This window comes from Vipera ursinii (assembly GCF_947247035.1).
Source record: "Vipera ursinii genome assembly, chromosome: 4".
Lineage (NCBI taxonomy): Eukaryota > Metazoa > Chordata > Lepidosauria > Squamata > Viperidae > Vipera > Vipera ursinii.
The window spans coordinates 61,401,749-61,421,856 of record NC_139514.1 but is presented as its reverse complement, the minus strand read 5'-3'; the positions used below and the strand labels follow the sequence as shown (position 1 = coordinate 61,421,856).

General features: G+C 35.1%; 1 protein-coding gene across 7 annotated transcripts in view; it reads right to left on the bottom strand.

Annotated features, from left to right (window-relative positions):
• DMD (dystrophin) overlaps nucleotides 1-20,108 on the bottom strand; it is a 906,062-nt gene that overhangs the window by 294,966 nt on the left and 590,988 nt on the right. For all 7 annotated transcript variants that reach the window (XR_014492555.1, XM_083362891.1, XM_083362889.1 and 4 more), the window contains 3 exons: nucleotides 17,411-17,586; nucleotides 6,171-6,318; nucleotides 4,444-4,593 (listed from right to left, as the gene is read on the bottom strand). Coding sequence is in view for 6 of the 7 variants with exons in the window: in XM_083362891.1 (XP_083219017.1) it covers nucleotides 4,444-4,593; nucleotides 6,171-6,318; nucleotides 17,411-17,586 (474 nt within the window). In the remaining variant the exon portion in view is untranslated. The remainder of the gene's footprint in view (nucleotides 1-4,443; nucleotides 4,594-6,170; nucleotides 6,319-17,410; nucleotides 17,587-20,108) is intronic.

The window sequence follows — 20,108 nt, the reverse complement described above, 5'->3', positions numbered from 1 at the left end:
GTTGGATGGAATCATATATTTGCCTTCCTGTCTGGTAGATAAGTCATGGCTTTAGAGTTCATGGGAGATATGTCAGGTAAATAAAGGTGAAAGGGAGAAGAGGAATGAAAATATGTATTGGTGCTGCTGCATAGCGATATGTTTAGATCAGACAAAAGTAGCATCTTTTTTATTTCATTACCACACCCACAGGCACATAACTTACTAATTAGCTATTTCTGGGCTTGCTCCTGTGCGACAGGGAGGCTGATAAATTTCATTAAAACTTCCCTAACATAGAAACATTCCATGTTAAATGAAGACTTATAATGAAATTTTAAATAATAAACAATTCCCTTGTTACTCTTATTACAGATTTTTGAAGCAATCTTGTCGTTCTTAGGCTGAAAAGCAGAAAGTTACTGCTTGGTTTGAGTTCCCATTGTTTTATATGATTGGAAGACTTAAAATATTTTATGTTTTGTTCCAATGGAAAAAACCACTTTAGAATATCTAACTTAAACATATATACTTGTATATGTAGGCATACATACAGTACATGTTTGTGTACATACTGTACATGCACATTTCTACCTAGAAGTAACTCTTATGATTTAGTCATGTAAATATGAATTTATCTATCATTACTATTGACAACAGTATAGAAAAATGCTGCTTTTTGGCTTTACAAATGTCCAAGCTTGCCTGCAGGAAGAATTTCCATGAAGAATAACAGCTAATACCAGACTATCTTTTCAATCAACATCAATTTCCCTGATAATTCAAGGGACTGTCATTGAGCTTTCTGCCATAAACCCATAGTTTCCAATATAGACTTTATTATAAATCATGTTATAGATTTAATACAAATCATGTTACAGATCACTAATGTCAGACAATGTGAATGTATACATATGCCTCTCATATTTTTTAAAGTGGAAGCATAATTCAATTTTATTCGCATGATGCCTTTCATTTAAATGTCTTAGCCATTTAAAAACATAAATAAAATTAAAATTTACATAATGTTGATACATTTTAACTTTTAATTTTTATTGTCAAGTAATGATGGATTTTGGCAAAACTTTCTTCAGCAATGATATAGAGTCTATATATATTATATTATAGACAGACCCTATCATACTATATTGATATATCTTTAAAACATATCCATTGCTTAGCAATAATGAATGTAGATGCTAAACACAGAAATCTGATATAATTTATTTTGCATTTTTTTGTTCTATCAAATATTTCTACCTTTTTATAGAACATGAAACTTTATTACTTTTCCATCAAGAAGAAAGAATGTTCCCTTCAGCGTACATTGTTGCTAACAATTCATTAAATATCTAATATAAACATAATATTCTTTTTTTTCTTAACAATCCAATAAGACTCAGTATTTTAGGTCCTTGAAAGTTTGTCCCTCAATGAGTTGTGATGGGGGTTTCCCGTTACTCCCATGTAACACCTCTGCTCCGCGAGCTGCATTGGTTTCCGGTTGCCCTCCGGGTGAGATTCAAGGTGCTGGTGATGATCTATAAAGCCCTAAATGGCTTGGGTCCAGGATATCTGAGGGAACACCTGCTGCCGGCATCAAGTTCCCTTCGTCCTGTGCGCTCCCACAGGGAGGGCCTTCTCAGGGTGCCGGCGGTAAAAGAATGCCGGCGGATAACACCCAGGGGGAGGGCCTTCTCTGTGGGGGCACCTGCCCTTTGGAACCAGCTGCCTGTGGAGCTTAGGACTGCCCCCGACCTTCAATTACTTCACCGAGATCTGAAGACCTGGCTCTTCGAGCTTTCCAGCCCAGGCTGAGTTTTAATTGGGGTTTTATATTTTTTCAGGGATTTAGTTTAATCTTTTTTAATTGCTCTTAATTTTTGTATTGATGTTTTATGTACCCTGTAAACCGCCCTGAGTCCTACGGGAAAAGGGCGGTATATAAATTCAATAAAATTCAAAATTCAAAAATTCAAATTCAAATGAACTCCAACTTAAACATTCTGAAAGATCAGTTATATAACATGATAAAATAGGATTCTCTCTAACTGCGTAAGATATAATGACAAATACAGTGTGGTACATAAAATTACTATTCTGCAAGTGGGAAGATTTTTGTTTTCAAGTTGATTAGAACATTTCCTAAACAGAAGTCACTTTTTCTCCTGAGATATCCTGGCATATGGTGCATGTCCATGGCATACAACCAAATTTCAGATAAGTTATTCATTACATTTTCTGGGTTGATGGGGGAAAATAGTAATAGCAGCTGAACTAGGCAATCCTCAGAATGATTAATATTTTCTCAAGCAGAATTTTTCTTCCCCCCCCCCCCCCGGATTTACCAACTTTTATTCAATAAAGATTAAAATACAAAACTGTAAAAAAATAAATAGAAAACAAACAAAAGGAAAGTCAAAACAAGAAAGACATTAAAAAGTGCATTATTTTATAATTATAAAATTATAAGTGTTATTTTTTTCTGAACAAAATTATGCTCTTTATAGGTATGCTTTTCTTTCTAGGCTTCACCACTAAAAATGGTTATGCCTGTCTAAATTACTTTAATCAAGTTAATTGCAATTTGAAGGCTACTGACTTGATCCTTTAATAACTGCTGTAGAACAAAATCTATTTTGTAAGAGCTCTATTGCCCTTTATTGTCTAAAGCTGAAACTCTACACATTCTGACTTAAGTCTTGCATCTATCCTTATGGAATTAATATTGAGGGGATTTTACGTGGGCAATACTCTGGGAGGAAAGTGTTTAATTTACCCCCTCCCTCAGTTTACTTACTGCTCAAAGTAGTCTACTTTAAATGAAAACAAACAAACTACATATGAGTACAGATTTTCATTATTACTTTTCCAAGTGTTACAAACAGGGATTTATGCAGACTGTTTCATATAGACACTAAAGTTTTGAACAACTATTGCCAATACATGTTGTATGCGCTTTAAGATAGTGCTGTAAATATTGTTCCCAGCCCTCAAAGCAACATGCACAGAAATCAAAGGTAAACATATTATTTTGATATATAAAGCATTTCTACAGGGTTTTTAAAAAATAAGTGATAGTGTACAAATACTGAAAATATGAGACAAAATTTTATTTCAGAGTCAAAATTTTCTACAGTCACAAAGCATGATTCTTATGTAAGCAGATACTTTTTAAATCTCCAAGTTGAAGTTGAACATTCACATTTCAATATTAGAAAAAGAACAATCATATTCCTTCAACTGTAGGTAGATGAATGAGGAATGTTATAGCTTGGTTATATAATTTCATAATAAATATTATCAAGACTACTAAACATGACAGCTCTATAACACAAACTTCAGAGGAAATGTACCTCTTTAGTACCAATTAATAAAATTGCAATTGCAATCATGTCTTCTTTAATCTCACACTAGAGGCATCTGGTTGGCCACAGTAAAGAAAATATACCAGGTAAACCAGTGTTTCTAAATCTTGTCAGCTTCCAGACAAATAGGTTTCCACTCCTGGAATTCTTACCAATAGCCATGCTGACTGCAGAAATATAATTTGATAAGAACTCCACAGAAATAGAAGTTGACAAGTTTGGAAAATACTGAAATAAACCTCTGGTCTCACTCACTATGGCACTTATATTCTCAAATTCTTATACATATTTTTGCCATTTCTTGCAAAGAAATATTGATGTCTTTTAGATGGGTAATTTGAAAACTTGAGTTTAATTGTAATGGGACATGCCAATTTACATTTTTAAAATGGAAAAAAGATTCAATTTTTAATTTACAATTGTCATTAAATAAATGTATACAGTTTGGGGGAGCTTTAAAAATATTTTATTAATGTAAACATTTTAATAATTAATTTAATAATAATAATTTTAATAATTTCTAGCAAGGAAAATAAAGTTATCAGAAATCTTGATTAAGAAAAAATAGGAATGTAAAAGTTTGCCTATGAATGCATAGGTAAACTTTTTTATACTTAGCTTGAGAAAGTCCTTTTATTTCTTTACTACTAGAGAAAACTATTATTAAGTATCTGGTCTCTATAAGAAAACTGAGTATTCATCCTTAAGGACTTGAAAAGCAAAGCAAAACTTTATTATACATTGCTTTTGTTAAAATATTTTGCCTCAGGACACTAAGTTGATCTATCTTTAATTTTAAAGTTGTAACTTTAATTACAACAATAAACAATAGGGCAATTGATGAAAATTATTTTGAAAATTATTTCCTGCATCCAGGCAAAGACAATAGATCCTCATTCACTGGCTAATTCCATCATGACCAATTTTTTCTCACTTTAATAATATTGTCCAAGAAATGGGAGCTTGTCTGTAAAAAAGATTTCTCAACATCATTACATTTAAGCATGTGTGCTGAGGGCAGAGGAGGAGACTGAAGCATGTTGTAAGCACATGTTCCCAATTACACATACAAAGTACAACTTTATTACTGTCTAACCTTGATCCAGCGATGGTTAGCCTCTTTGAGTCTACTGTCAAGCTTATGTTTTACTTCAGGGCTCAGTGATGCAGTACTGAGTGCTTTTCCTCCAGCTTCATTTAACTGGTTCAGTATTCCCTTGTGTGGAGGCAATTCTTCCACTTTTAACTGGAAAAGAGAAATGCAACATTTAAAATGAGTAGCAGAATTTTCAAGTTCCTTATCTTCACTTCTATTGATTTATCAGCTGAAGCAAATAGATTCAAGAGCTCTATTCAGAACAAAATATCCACAACTTTTATTCAAGGTTCATATGCTTCAGGTTCAAGAATAATCCAACTTCTGCATGTAGGGTTCTTTTTTCTTCAAAATAAATATTCCCAACTATTGTAAGAGCTTCTATGAAATAAAATAATTTGACAGAATATTTAAAAGCCTGGGCCAAAAAAAGGAGATCTCTAATTTCTAATGAGCTCCAGAATTTAGATACGTTAAATAGTAGAAATGTGCATGGTTGAAAATTATTTTAAAAAGTGCTTTGGAATGACAGGATTTTTTTTTCACCTGAGACACTGGGGAAAAATTGTAGTATTACTGTAATCTTTTGGACTTTACAGAAGCTACAAGCTGTGGATGGACATTCTAGAAGTGATAGAAGCATTGCAAGTCAGAAATTTATTTATTTATTTGATTCAATTTCTATAGCTGCCCATCTCAGGAAAGTGACTCTGAGTGATGAACAATCACAAAATCAGTTTAAATGTATATAAACATAATACATACATACATACATACATACATACATACATACATACATACGATTATAATTTTCATATAGATTATAATTGTCATGGCCTGGGCTCAGAGTCTGAATCTGATGCTGAAGAAACTGCTCTAGCTGAACCTGTGGAATATCAGCCTCAGGATGGACAAGTCAGAAACCACACAAGGCTTTTCAATCACAGGCAACACCAGAGTAGCTAGAAAAGTCAGAGGATGTAAGACCTCGCTGTCCATGCACCTAATGAGTAGAGATGACAGCAGAACAGCAAAGATTGCGTATATACATGAAATCACCAGTAGTTAGGTTCAGCTCAAGTGAGTCTTTCTCTTATTTTATTTCCCTAGAGTTTGAATCAAAAACAGTAATGTTAAACACAGCCTAATATTTTTCTTTGAAACTGTCTGCAGAAAATAGTTCTTTCAGAACTGTACTTTGACTAAAAACCACCTGTCATTTCAAAACTCTTTTTCAAAAAGTAAATACTAAAAATATTTTGGTTGCTAGGATCTGATGACAACTTAATGCCATATATTCAATCCATTTCTATCACAAATAGCAAGACTTCATTGTCTCACATAATCACTGGTGGCACAGTAGTTAGATTGCAGTATAGCAGGTGTTTGATCCTGACTGGCTCAAGATGGACTTCCATCCTTCTGAAGTTGGTAAAACGAGGACCCAGATTATTGGGGGCAATATGTGACTCTGTAAACTGCTTAGAGTCCTGTAAAGTCTGAGTGCTATTGCTATATTTCACATGATTCCAAAAAAATATTACTGCAGTTTTCCTATTTGAAAACCTTATAAATGTTATAAAGGTAAGTTATAATCTAACACATCAGTAATTCATCATATTGGGGAAAGCTTCTCAAGATGTTTACAGTGTTTAAATTTCACAGGGGACAGGGGAAAGGAAAGAAAAAAGAAAAAAATGGAAACAACTGTTTCCTAATTATATTACCTTTACTTTTTGAAGGGTGTCTTTTAACTGATATTCATTTCCTGGCTCAACTGGAATGGTGACAACATTGCTGGCTTCATTTAACCATAAAATAAATTTATTGAAGTTATGCTGTAATTCTGCCAGAAGATGCTGCTCCTCATCAAATCTGTAGTAACAAAAGAAAAATATAATTAAGACTAAATAGATTGTATATTCATATTAAAATGTTTATTAATTTCACGATAGTGGCTAACATAGCTATAGCTGCAAAATATTTTAATAGATGTCCAGCAACTTATATTTCTTAATTCAAATAAAGTGTCCAAAATTTAAGTGGCATTCTTTCAAATAATCCATCAATTAATTCAGTGCTTTTTAAATTGTCTACACATAAAAACAAACCAGTTCAAAAGAGATTGAAGATTTCCATGGCTCTTATTTGTTAGTTAATTCACTTCTGTGTAATATTTTGTGAGACAGTGCTAGTTTTGCTGTTAGTAATTCCAAGAATATCTGAAATTGAATTGCTTTATACATAGTATTTAGTGACTGGTTGTGTGTAATCAACTCTATGAAACACAGGCAGGATATAAGAAATGGCATACATTGCTAAGTTCAAGTTCAAATTTTTATTGTGGGAAATTTTAACAACTGAAGTTACCCTATAACACATCTTTGAAGGATGGAATGAAAAATTTTAAATATGCAGATGGATCTGAAACCATATGTGATTCAGAATTGTCATGGACAAGCACACTGCATTTATCAGTACTATCCTAAAGAAGTTGAGTCTTTGGGGAAGATTGCATAGTAGTCAGTCATCAACAAATGTTAATCTATGGTATATTTGTGTTATTCTGAAACTGGTGCTTCTGATGCCTCTTTATTTTAAATACCCAGTTTTCTGGGACTACATAGCTACTATGAGAACTTAGGAAAAAGCACACCTTCTTTAAGTTAATGGAAGTGGTAAAGCCATGCCTTCTCTAAAGCAATCTTAGGGTTTTAAATCTTAAAATCTGTATATCCTTATTTAATATGGCAATCTGGTAAAAAATGATTCCCATGTTTGGAACCTACTGTGCCAATCAAAGAAACAAAAGTATAAGAAAAGAGGACTTGCATTTATATGCTTAAAACATCAATTCCTGCTTAGAAATCCAAACGAACCAAGTTAATGCTGTAGACCAGTGCTTCTCAACCTTTTCTTCACCATGGCCCCCCTTTAAGTACCTTTTGTGGCAATGGAACATGGCAACGGATCGCCAAGACTTAACACATAACCTTTCTTCTAGCATTTGTGGAACTCCTGGGGTAACATGACGAACCCCCCCCAGGGGTCCACGGACCACAGGTTGAGAACCATTGCTGTAGACAATGCCTGAATTAATATATTGGTGAAGAAATAAAAGCAGTACATTTTGTGGCATTTATGACAAACAAAGAGATAATGTTGATGCTTCCAAAAGCAAGGATATTTTTTTCCAAAGATGCATTATAGTGATTTTAATCATTGCAAACCCGTTGAAATTACAAACTTTGTTAAGTATGATGCTTCTGTGAAATTACTGATTTGTCTTCCTGAAAAATTAATGATCCCTAATTAAATTGGGGACATATATCAAATGGGAAAATCTAAGGATAGTTAGGGATTTTCTATTCTTCAATATGTTCATTAATGAGTTAGATTAAAAAAATGAAGGGAATTTTTACAAGGGTTAAAGATGTTACAAATTTTACTGGAATAGAAAAGAGAAATAAAATTGATAGATAGCTTTGATATGTTCTAGAAATGAGCTGAAAGAAACAGAATGAAATATATAGAGAAGTGCCAAGTTCAACAGTTGCTGTATAAAAACAAAGGGGACATGCACATATCTAAAAATAAGAATTCTTGGCTTGCTAATTTCATTTGCAAGAAAATGATGAAAGAGTAACTGAATGCAACCTGAATATGAGCTTGTAGTGTGATGCAAAAATAAGTAAATAAATAAAATAAGTAAATAAGTAAATAAATTTTAGATTGCATTGACTTGGTTCTGCTTTGATGAGACAATACATTGAATATTTTGTGCACCTCTGGGCACAAAACTAGAAGTGAAGCATTCAGGGAATTTTGAATAAATTCAGAGAAGAATAACAATGATCAGGAGACTAGAAATTAAACCCTGTGAAGAGAATTTAAGCTCAAGAAAAGACAACTGAGAGAAAGTGATGATGATGAAGATGACAACATTCTTTGGATTCCTGAAAGAATGTTACTTGGAAGAAAGTCAATACTTCTCTTATTCCAAAATGTATGACACACAATAATGAAACTATAGAATGGGAAATTCAGTTGTAGAAAAAAACTTCTTAGTAGTAAGAGTGGTGGTGAAATCCTTTTTATTGAATCCCAAAGGTACTATTTCAAAGGAAACTGGACTTTGAAGAAGCTTCTTGGATGAAAAGTGAAATGTCTTCAAGGAGAAAGCTAGTTGCCTTTGAAAGAGTACCTTTAGGACAACAATGACCTGGATGACTGAGAATCTCCAAAGCCTTTTTACTGAATGTGTTCAACCAGAGCCAAGGCAGCCTCCTGTTTGGGATCTTTTAATTCAGTGTGCTTCACTAAATGGGAATTGGACTTGATGGCCCAAATGCCCCTTTCCAAACTTTTATGATTCCCTGTAGAGGAATACTAGATTGATAAAGGATCTTTTATGGTCTTGAAAGAATAAATATCTAGAAAAGCATGACAATGAAAATGAAATTTTACATGGAGGATTGTCTCCTTTAAGAGACATTACCTTTGAAATCAAGAAAATCAAAATGTCATAGACTTCTCTCCACTAGAAGAACAGCTCTGACATGTAAGAAGTTCCATCCAAATGAGTGAAATATAAGATCCATACTAATATACCAGTCTCAGTAGAAATAATCTTAAAGTACTATTTACAGTATTTAATTAGTATAATATTTGACAGCACAAAATGTTCAACCATGAATATTTTTTAAACCTTCTAATGTTTCTGAATGCAAATGAAATACATTACCAGACTTAAAATATACTTCAATACTTTCCAATGAAACAAACAAACAAGCAAGCAAACAGTTGAGGCAAAGTATTGATAATTACCTGTTGATTTTATTAAAACATTTTCTTAGGGGTTTTTTTCTCACATGAGAGTCTGGATACTTTTATTATTGCAATAAAACAGTAAGTGTAAATGCATACCGGTAATTTATAGCCATCACATCAACTTTCCCTAGATACCTTTACAGATGCTGGTTGAGATGCCTGTATAAAATATAGGAACCCAGTCCAGCAACTTCCTGATAAGGCCATTCTAACTGTAATAATTTCTAACAGAGGTCTAAAATAATTTCTAACAGAGGTCTAAAATGAAAATATTACGAAATGATTAATCCCTTGCCTGAAGGGATCCATTTTTAAAATATTAATCCTAAATGAATTTCCTTTGAAACCTATAGGACATATGCTATACAAAGCTGTTAAGACTCTAATATTTCCCACCTATATTCTAATCTCTAATTAAAGGATGATAGAATTGTTTTACAGAGTATCGAAACAAGAAATCTACTCTTTTTCTGAGCATGGTATAATTTGATATATTTCCTGCTCATTGAGCAAAATAAAAACAGATTATGTTAATTAGATCATTTCAAATAAATCATTTATAATAATTTTGATACAATTTATCCAAGCAATTTATTTTCATGTTCTGGTGATTTGCTGAAGTATTAATATGATGTTGAACAATACGAGCCATTATTTTCAGAATTAGTATTTATGTATTTATTTACTTAGACAAATAATTGTTAGCATATGGCAAGTTTACTGCACTGTTTCTTCACTGTTATTTTTAAACTGAATTAGAATAAAACAGCTTAATTAAAATTTAGACAAAGATGACACATACATATATTGCACAACAAACTTTAATATAAAATCATCTTTTTCAATTATTCTAGTATTATTTTAAGACTATATTTGAAACCTAAATAGTAATGCTGTAATGCCTCTCTATATATTGAATATGGTTGCATTTCTGAGCAATAAAATACAAATTTAAATTGATACATATTATTTAATAATCATATTGATGTAGCCACCCATCTTTCTAAATGTGACTCTGGGCTCCTGATCAAAACATGTGTGTATATAGCTCCAGAATCACGAGATGGTAATGTTAAAGCAGTGGAAAATAAAACAACACCTTGCAATATGCAAATAATGGCCAATTTGCCATGTATTTGTAAATGTTAATTGAAGGACTAATGTGATATTAATATGCTCATATTGTACTCATTGGCTTTGTCTAACAAAGCTTTGAATATCAGTCTGATTAGAAAAGAGACTGGTGAAAAATCCACAAGTATAAGAACAAAATACATTTCTTTAAACCAAATTAGAAATGGTTCCAGAAGGCAAATGAAGTGACCAAATAAAAACTACTGACATAATTTAAGTTCTACTGACCCCTGTTCTAGAATTATAACTTCTAGAAAAAAAATCAATGTTTAATTAATTGCCTATACTTAAATAAACTCATGAAGAAAAATGCAATGAGAACTTGTATTGTTTCTTCTTTTTTAAAATAGTCCCCAAAAAGCTGCATATTTACTACAGGTAGTCCTCACTTAATAATGCTAATTGGGACTGAGAACTCCATTGCTAAATTATGTGCAACCTCAAATGATCATGATGACTTATGATGGCAATTGTGGCAGTTCTAACTGCCATCGTTAGCTCATAACTGCCAAACTCTGAGCATTTGAATATAGGCATTTGAGATCTTTATGTCTGGCTCTGGAAATGCTTCCTATGTATCCTATTTGGTGTTTGAGTTTGTCTTCATTTCCATCCCTCCTTACCTCATTATTTGACTTGTTTTCTATGGGTTTTTGCTTGGTATTAGATCCTGGAGATCCTAAAGGTTTGTCACCCTTCCACCTCAATTTTAGTTTAAAGCCCTACTGTTAAGTTGGGTCAGTCATTTTCCAAAAAAACATTCTTCCCAGTTTTTGTGAGGTGCAGTCCATTCCTTGCCAAAAGTCCAATATGGAGGTAGTGCAGACCATGGCCCAGGAATCCAAAGTTCTTTTGGTGACACCAATCTTTTAGCCAGTGACTCACTTCTAGAATCCTTTGTTGTCTTACTGGATGTTGACCTTGGCAGTACAGATGAAAAAACTACTTGTACACCTAACTCATTGACTTTCTTGCCCAGCTGCCCATTCTTAGACGACTTCCAAAACATATTTTGAATATCATTCTTTTTTTATGTTAACTGTCTGTCTTTGTTTTCTCTTATTCATTTGTGACTCTGATTTGATTTTGATTTGATTTTATTAGACTTATATACCGCCCTTCTCCTGTAGGACTCAGGGAGGTTCACAAGGTTTTTTAAAAACAATACAACAAATTACAAAAATTAAAAACAATTAAAATGATTACACTAACCTTGAACTAAAACCCCAATTACAATTAAAATACAATTAAAACCCCGGTTAATACCCTCAGTCCAGGCCAGAAAGCTCGAAGAGCCAGGTCTTCAGGTCCCGGCGGAACGAGCGAAGGTCAGGGGCAGTCCTAAGCTCTACAGGCAGCTGGTTCCACAGGGCCGGCGCACCCACAGAGAAGGTCCTCCCCCTGGGTATTGTCCACCAGCAATCTTTTACCAGCGGTACCCTGAGAAGACCCTCCCTGTGGGACCGCACAGGGCGAAGGGAGCTTGATGTCGGCAGCAGGTGTTCCCTCAGATATCCTGGACCCAAGCCATTTAGGGCTTTATAGGTCATCACCAGCACCTTAAATCTCACCCGGAGGGCAACCGGAAGCCAATGCAGCTCGCGGAGTAGAGGTGTTACATGGGAGTATCGGGAAACTCCCATAACAACCCGCGCGGCTGCATTCTGCACCAGCTGAAGCCTCTGAGTGGTCCTCAAGGGCAGCCCCATGTAGAGAACGTTGCAGTAGTCCAATCGGGAGGTCATGAGTGCATGAGTGACTGTGCGCAGGGCATCTCGGTCCAGGTAGGGCCACAACTGGCGTACCAGGCGAACCTGGGCAAAGGCCCCCCTGGTCACGGCTCCTATATGGTCTTCAAAACTGAGCCGCGAATCCAGGAGGACGCCCAAGTTGCGAGCCCTATCAACGGGGGGTAACACCTCACCCCCCCCATCGTTAGAGGTGGAATAATCTGGTTAGCCTGAGATGCGATATGCACAGCTACTCAGTCTTGGCAGGATTGAGACAAAGCCTGTTTCTCCCCATCCAGACCTGGACCGCCTCCAGGCAACGGGACATCACGGCGAGGGCATCACTGGGTTGGTTCGGGGTGGAGAAAAAAAGTTGGGTATCATCAGCGTACTGATACCCCACCCTGAAACCACAAATGATCTCGCCCAGTGGCTTCATATAGTTGTTGAACAGGAGGGGAGAGAGAACCGACCCCTAAGGAACTCCCCAAACGAGAGGCCTCGGGGCAGACCTCTGCCCTCCCATCAACACCGATTGCAAGTGGCCCAGGAGATAGGAGGAGAACCACTGAAAGACAGTGCCTCCCACTCCCAACCCCCTGAGACATCACAATAGGATACCATAGTCAATGGTATCAAAAGCCGCTGGCAGATCTAATAGAACTAGGACAGAGGAGCAACCCCTGTCCCGAGCCCGCCAGAGATCATTCACCAGCGCGACCAATGCCGTCTCCGTGCTGTACCCGGGCCTGAAACCCAATTGGTATGGGTCCAGATAATCAGTTTCCTCCAGGAACAGAGGAAGCTGATGCTCCATCACACTCTCAACAACCTTCACCAAAAAGCGAAGGTTGGAGACAGGACGATAGTTGTTTAAGATCGCTGGGTCCAGGGCAGGCTTCTTGAGAAGGGGCCTCACCACCGCCTCCTTCAAAGTGGCGGGGAAGACACCCTCACTCAAAGAGGCAGATATTACTGCCTGGAACCAGCTTCGTGTCTCCTCCCAAGCCGCATAAATTAGCCAAGAGGGACATGGGTCCAATAAACAGGTGGTGGAATATATATATTCATGATATCATAGTGTATTGTATAACAATGATTCTTTTAAATGATCCTGTAATCCCTTGCATTGGGTGGAATCGGGTGACTGAATGATGCTGAGTATTTACTGGCCGGATGCCTTTCCTAATGCCTATGTGGAGTTCACAGCAGATATCTTCTTGTTTCACCCAGAGAGAAATATCTGCTGCTACCTAGGATTTAACTCACAGCTTCCTGATTGTCTGGTGAGCGCTTCACCTCTAGGCCTCCATGTTGCTCCATTATATAACAGTAATAAAAGTGTGAAAATATTTGAAAAAGTGGTTTGTAAAAGACAGATCATGTATAAAATACCACTTTCAAATAAATAATTAAAACAACTACACATTTATCCAGGCTTCATAAGCTGTTCCTGTTTTTTGCTCTATGTATCCAATGAATTTTAGGGGCTGTGTATTTAGACCTATGCAGCAATATCTAGAAATAACTTGCAATGAGTCTATCATTCTTGGAAATTTCATCTTATTTTGCTAAAAAAGAAAATGAAACAGCAGATTCCATTTTTATACTTTCCTGGTACATTTCTTTCAACAAACAGATTGCTACAACCACATGTCATCAGTGTAGGACACAAACGAACTCCGAAACATCTTAAGCAAACCAAAAGACAACTGCTTGAGAAGAAACACCTACAATAAATAGTGCAAGGACTACAAGAGCCAGTATGGAAAACAGATACAGTAGGCAGAAGACTAGTCAAGCACATCCAAAAATACAAATCTAAAGACATGGTGAGACCTTCTTAAATTCAGAACACCGGGACACAATCAACCATTTTTCCAACCAGAAACTGTTGTCATCTTAGACCAAACCAAATCCCAAAATGCCAGTGAAGTCATGGCAGCTAGGCAATGTCGGCTGGCGACCCCCAGGGGGAGGGCCTTCTCTGTGGGAGCACCAACCCTATGGAATCAGCTCCCCCCTGAGCTTCGGATAGCCCAAAACCTCCAATCCTTTCGCCGCGGCCTCAAAACACACCTGTTCCACCAAGCTGACCTAGACTGACAGGCATTTTAATTAATTTATATTTAGTATTTTTAATTCATTTTTAAATTCTCTAATTTTTATTGCACTGATGTTCTCAATTTCATTTTATCTTGATTTATGTAATTATTATATGTTTTATTGTTAGCCGCCCTGAGTCCTTCGGGAGATAGGGCGGGATATAAATCCCATCAATAAATAAATAAATAAATAAATAAATCAGACATCCATTGACATATAGAGATAGATTATATTTCCATGCCATTTGAAAGAGACAATTTAAAAAAAAAACTAGGAAGGAAACAAAAAGACTAGAACACAATTCTCCAGCAATCGACAGATAAGCAGGAATCAACACTAGTCATACAATCAGACAGAAAACAATAATCAAAGAACCACCAAGGAAGAAATCATCTCCCCCACGCCAAAATCAAGCTACAGAAAATAAACAGGATGCCAACCTATACTTGAACAGATGATGTTGCCTAGTTGAGTAATGAAACATCTGCAAGCAAACAACCAAGCTCAGAAACCCTTGAGAACTCTATAGTTCAACCCTGATCTACAGATATTCTCTTTTATTGGAACATTAAAGTAATCCTTCTTTTTTTTAAAAAAAAAAGGATTCCTATCTTAATAGCAATGTTTAAAAATGCTTTATTCAGGCCTTCAATATCTCAACTGTTATTTCTTTGTTTACTTACAAGTGTAACGATTGCTAGGATTTATTTCAGTATGTGGTAGTAACAGTTATAAATGGTGCATTTAAAACTCTCCATCTGCAATTAAGTGCTGAATATTTTATTACAAGAGTAATTTAAATGCATTTACTGGACCAAAAAAAAGAAAGAAAGCTGTGGTCTGTTTGAAATATTGGATGAGAATCTGCTTGCATTATAAATACTTCTAATATTTTTAGTAAATGGAATAATAAAGAGAGCCTGGTGAAGAATTGACATATAATTTAAAAGTAAGTGCAAAGAAGAACAGTTATGTACATTAAATAGTCAGATTTTAATAATGTTTGTGTACTTAAAAATAAAAAAGCTCTCTACAACTGAAAGAAGATGTAGATCTAGCTTCAGTGTTTTGAGGATAAGGAATAGTTAGACAACATCAAGAGTAAAGTGAGTTGAAGTTACCAAAGGCAAGTCTTGTTCTTGCTTAAACTATGAGACAATTTCATTATTTGCACACTTCAAACCCAAGAATACACTAAGGCAGTGTATTGTCCACCTCAAGGATAGAATACCCAGACACAAACTGAACAATGTGGTATATGCAGTATAGTGCAGTGAGCCATGTGCAGATCTGTACATTGGGGAAACAAAACAACTATTTCATAAATGCATGGCACAACACAGGAGAACAAACTCATCAGAACAAGATGCAGCGGTCCCTCTGCATTTAAAAGACAAAGGCCACCCTTCTGAAGACAGCAAATTCCACATTCTAGACAGAGAGGACCACTGGTTTGAAAGATTGTTCAAAGAGGCCATCTATGTCAAAACTGAACAGTTGTTTCTCAACAGAGGTGGAAGGATACAACATCATCTATCTCCAGTCTATAACACAGTCCTTTCAACAGTTCCAAGAAGGCTCCACACGCATTTGCACTACTCAGTGACTCTGACAACACAGATAAGCGTCCAGGGGCTTCAGCGAGTCTCTAAAAGAATGCAAATGACCAACTGTCTGCAAGGAGTATAAATGCTGCCATTTCCCACCATCCAGTCATAGCTGAAGAAGCTTCTTGGATGGGAAGCGAAACATCTTCAAAGAAAAACAAGAAAGTCCAGTTGCCTCGTGAAAAAAGCCTCATGACACATATTGTTCACCAACAACTGACAATAACTATTCTCGAAAGCACACCCCTTCTTCTACGATTTTCAGATGCTATGAAGGCCGTGTGAGAATGGGTGTGTTGTCATGTGTCCTCCAGACCCTCTGGAAGTTGCACACCTCATTTGGCATCTGAACCCTTCAAAAATCATGTGACAATGGGGCATGCTTTTTTGTAGCTTTAGAAAGTTGCAGAGGGTGTAAAAGACTATTCTCTGAAGCCACTTCAAGAACAAAAGCTTCATGAGGCATTGAAATTCCTTAAGTAGGCCACAGAGACTGTCAACAGAAAGAGAACATTGTCTGAAGGTGATCGGCAGGTGCTGGGGATCACGTGATCAGACTGTACTCTATTTTTCAAAAAATAAATAAATGAATATGTAAAAATTGTTTCTCTTTTGTTTAGAAGGTGACACATTAGCAGAATCAAGTTAGGTATTTTGACATGCCAAGCCCACTTGTATTTCATCCTCTAATGATACAACATAATTAGGAAAGAGAAAAAAGGAGAGGTGGAAAGGGAGGGGAATGAGGAAGAGGATGGGAAGGGGGAGGAGGAATGGAAGGGGAGAGGAGAAGAAGGAAAGTTATAAACAGTTTCTGGTCTTCTTAACAGAAGTAAGTACATTGAGTACACTTATATTTCATGCTCTCTGTCTAATGATACAACATAATTTCATTATTTCTATAGTCTACACTTTCTAATAATAACATCCAGAAAAAAACTCCACAAGGGTTTCTAATCACAGCAATAAAGGCCCTTTTCTAAGTCAATTTGTTAACTCTGCTATTGCTGTCATTTTAACCAACCTTTCCTCCATTGTGGGAATTTCAGTGTCTTTCCATTTTTGTGCATATAATAATCCTACAGCAGTTATCATATATATAAAACAACCTTTTGGCCATGCCAATACTTTGCAGACAATAAACATGTTCTTAGAGGAAAACTCAAGTCTCGGAGTTCTGTTTTAGTTGGTCTCATCTATCAGAACCATGACAGGAACCTTATTCAAGCATTAAATTTATTCAAGCATTAAATGTCTGCTAAAATTGGCATCTGTTTACTTTGAACTCCTTTTACTTGTGGAAGAGAGACTAGGGTGTCTCTTCTCCAGAAAATGAATTCAGACAGGAATCAACTTAACGTATGCTACTAAAAACAAAAACTCTAATATAATATAATGCCAAGTCCTGAAGCCACTTCTTAATACTTTCAATTGTCTCCTTAGGAGTGTGTCATCCATCTACACACATAAAATTAGACCTCCTTTACAGTAACCGTTATTGGAATACATTATGAAATACCAAAAATAAAATATAACTGTTATTATGTGTTATTATCCTACCTCTTTTTTCTCTCTGCCAACTGCCTGCAGACTTCCTTCCATCGGAAATTCAAGCTGTCCAATTTTTCTCTTAAATTGCTGGCATCTGTTGCTGATGATTGCTCAATAATCTCATCCCCATCTAGGTTCAAAGTTCTGACAACAGCTTGCTGCCTCCCAATGTCATCCTGAAGATCCTGCAAGGTACCAAATAATTTAATTAAATTAGAAGGCAACCCTCTTCTGCTTTATTATACAGATTAAGAATGCTGTGACAGATGTAGTAACAGAAAATATACATGATATAATCTTTTTTTGATCTTTAAATGCCAAATTTATCAATAGGGATGGTTTTTTATTTTTACAAGTATGAATTATTTTCAGATATGATTCCCTTATGATTTTTAGTACACTATAGAAGAATACATAGAAAAGATTTAAAAATATGTACCAAGTATAAATCATCACTTAATCTGTTGGGAATTTGAAAGTGATTTATATTCATACATACCTTCTTCTGACATGCTGATAGAATACACTTATTGGTCAGTACAGAAATCAGTATTTTTAAACTGTAACTATAGATCATTTGTACATGTAACTGTTTTTTGTTCCACTGTTGCTTTATGACCTTATAAGCCCACATATTGCTCTTTTACATATAGAGAATATATAGAGAACAGCTAAATTAATTTAATTTCAACACAAGTTGCTAAATTTTATTGATTATAAGATCAGCTCTAACTGTAACCTGCGCTAAGATACCGTACTCTTCTCTGATATTACTGTAGTTATAAATTATCTTACCAATCATTATACTGATCAATGATATACTAGTTATAGAAAATATTTTGAAGGGGATAGTAGCATTTGTGGGTGGATGGTGGTAGCAGCAATGTAATTGAAGCCACACTTCTTTGTTCATATACACAGTACTGATCCATATATAAAAGTGGTAGGTTTTCATTCATGCTGGTGTGAAACCATAAGATTTCCAAACTCACCCTTAGCTTAGAGTTCAACAAAGCTGAAAACTAATTTTACCCAAGCTAATATACATAAAAATATAGCACAATACTCTTACTCAACACTCAGTGGCAAAGCATAATGCTATTACTATCTATGAAAATTAATCCAGATTGTAATCCTTATGCTGATTTTTAATTTAGACCTTAAGGAATTTTGACCTAATTTTTTTAACTAACTTGATTCTATTTCTGGAAAAAGCCTATGTATAAACAATGCCCAATCACAAACTCCTACCAATAATTTAACACTATCACATTCTGTGAATATTCACCAAGATTTTAAATATACAGCTAACAGAACAGCTCTACAGTCATTCCATCAAAAAGAGAAGTTCTTCATTATAGATCTCCCAACTCTCTCTCTCTCCCTCCCTCCCTCTCTCTCAGGTTTTGTAATTATGACAAATTAAGTATATACATTATATTTATATAGTTGCTCATCTCACAATCGTACAACAGCATACAACAAGGCACAATAAAAGGCACAAAAACAGATTAAAAAGGGATTAGAAAAAAAGAGGTGTTAATTACCCAGGAGCCATCTCAACATTTCATCATTTTATGTTTATGAATGAATTGCTTAGCAACATTTATTTAAAATACTTTAAGGGGTGTTAGGTTGAAGTTAGAATTATGGATGGGCTTAGTCATGCTAAACATTAGCATGACGATTAGAATTAATAGAATGTTTTGTTATGGTTAGAAATTGTCCTTATGTTATTGTTGGGAATAATCTGCTAAAATAAGGATACTATAAAATTTTATTGTGCTATGACATTATTATATTATTACATTTTATTAGCATATTATTGATTTAAGTTTTTGAGGTTGTGAAGATATAAATTTCTTAATATATATTTTTTTAAAAAAGTGTCATTCTTTTGCTTTATTTCTTTGCAATACTTAATGATTTAGGCATAAATTTTTCATTAAAAAGATTTTTAGAATGTAATACTTTTAATATATATATATTAGGAAGCTTTAATATTAGATAGATAGATGACAGATAGATAGATAGATAGATAGATAGATAGATAGATAGATAGATAGATAGATTCTTTTTGCTTTTTATATCACTTTACCTACAAACAGTAATAAGTTGCTTTTGTAGAGTGCTAATGGCAAAAGAGAATACCATTACTTACAGTCACCTATTGAATTCATCATAAACTCAAACTAGGAGGCTTATAATTTTTACCTTAGCCTCTTCATCACTGTGGTATACCAGCTTGCAGAGTGCTGCAGAGTACATTAACCAATAGATCTTTTGTGCATGGAAATAATGTCCTTCTTTTCACTTATATCAGCATGGGGCAAGAGCAAAAGTCCTATAATTGCTTGAATGCCTTTGTTATATTACGTCTACAGAAGAGTTTGCAGTTTTCAAAATATCTTCATTGCAGTTTAATCTTTGCTGATGCTAGTTCATTAGTCCTTTGCCTTGCTGAACTGACACTTCTGAAAGCACACTGTACTGCCCAAAAAAAGAGAAATAAATGCTGTCTCTAAAAGACCTAAGTCACTAAAGCATGAGGAATCTTAGACTACAAAAATAATAGCAACTATGTTGAAACAGAAATGGGAAAACAAAACCTTTGATCTCTACAGAAGACATAATTACTATGAGAAATGGATATAAATAAATAAATATGGTGGAGCTTCTAAGTAGAGCTAACTCCAATTAGGAATGC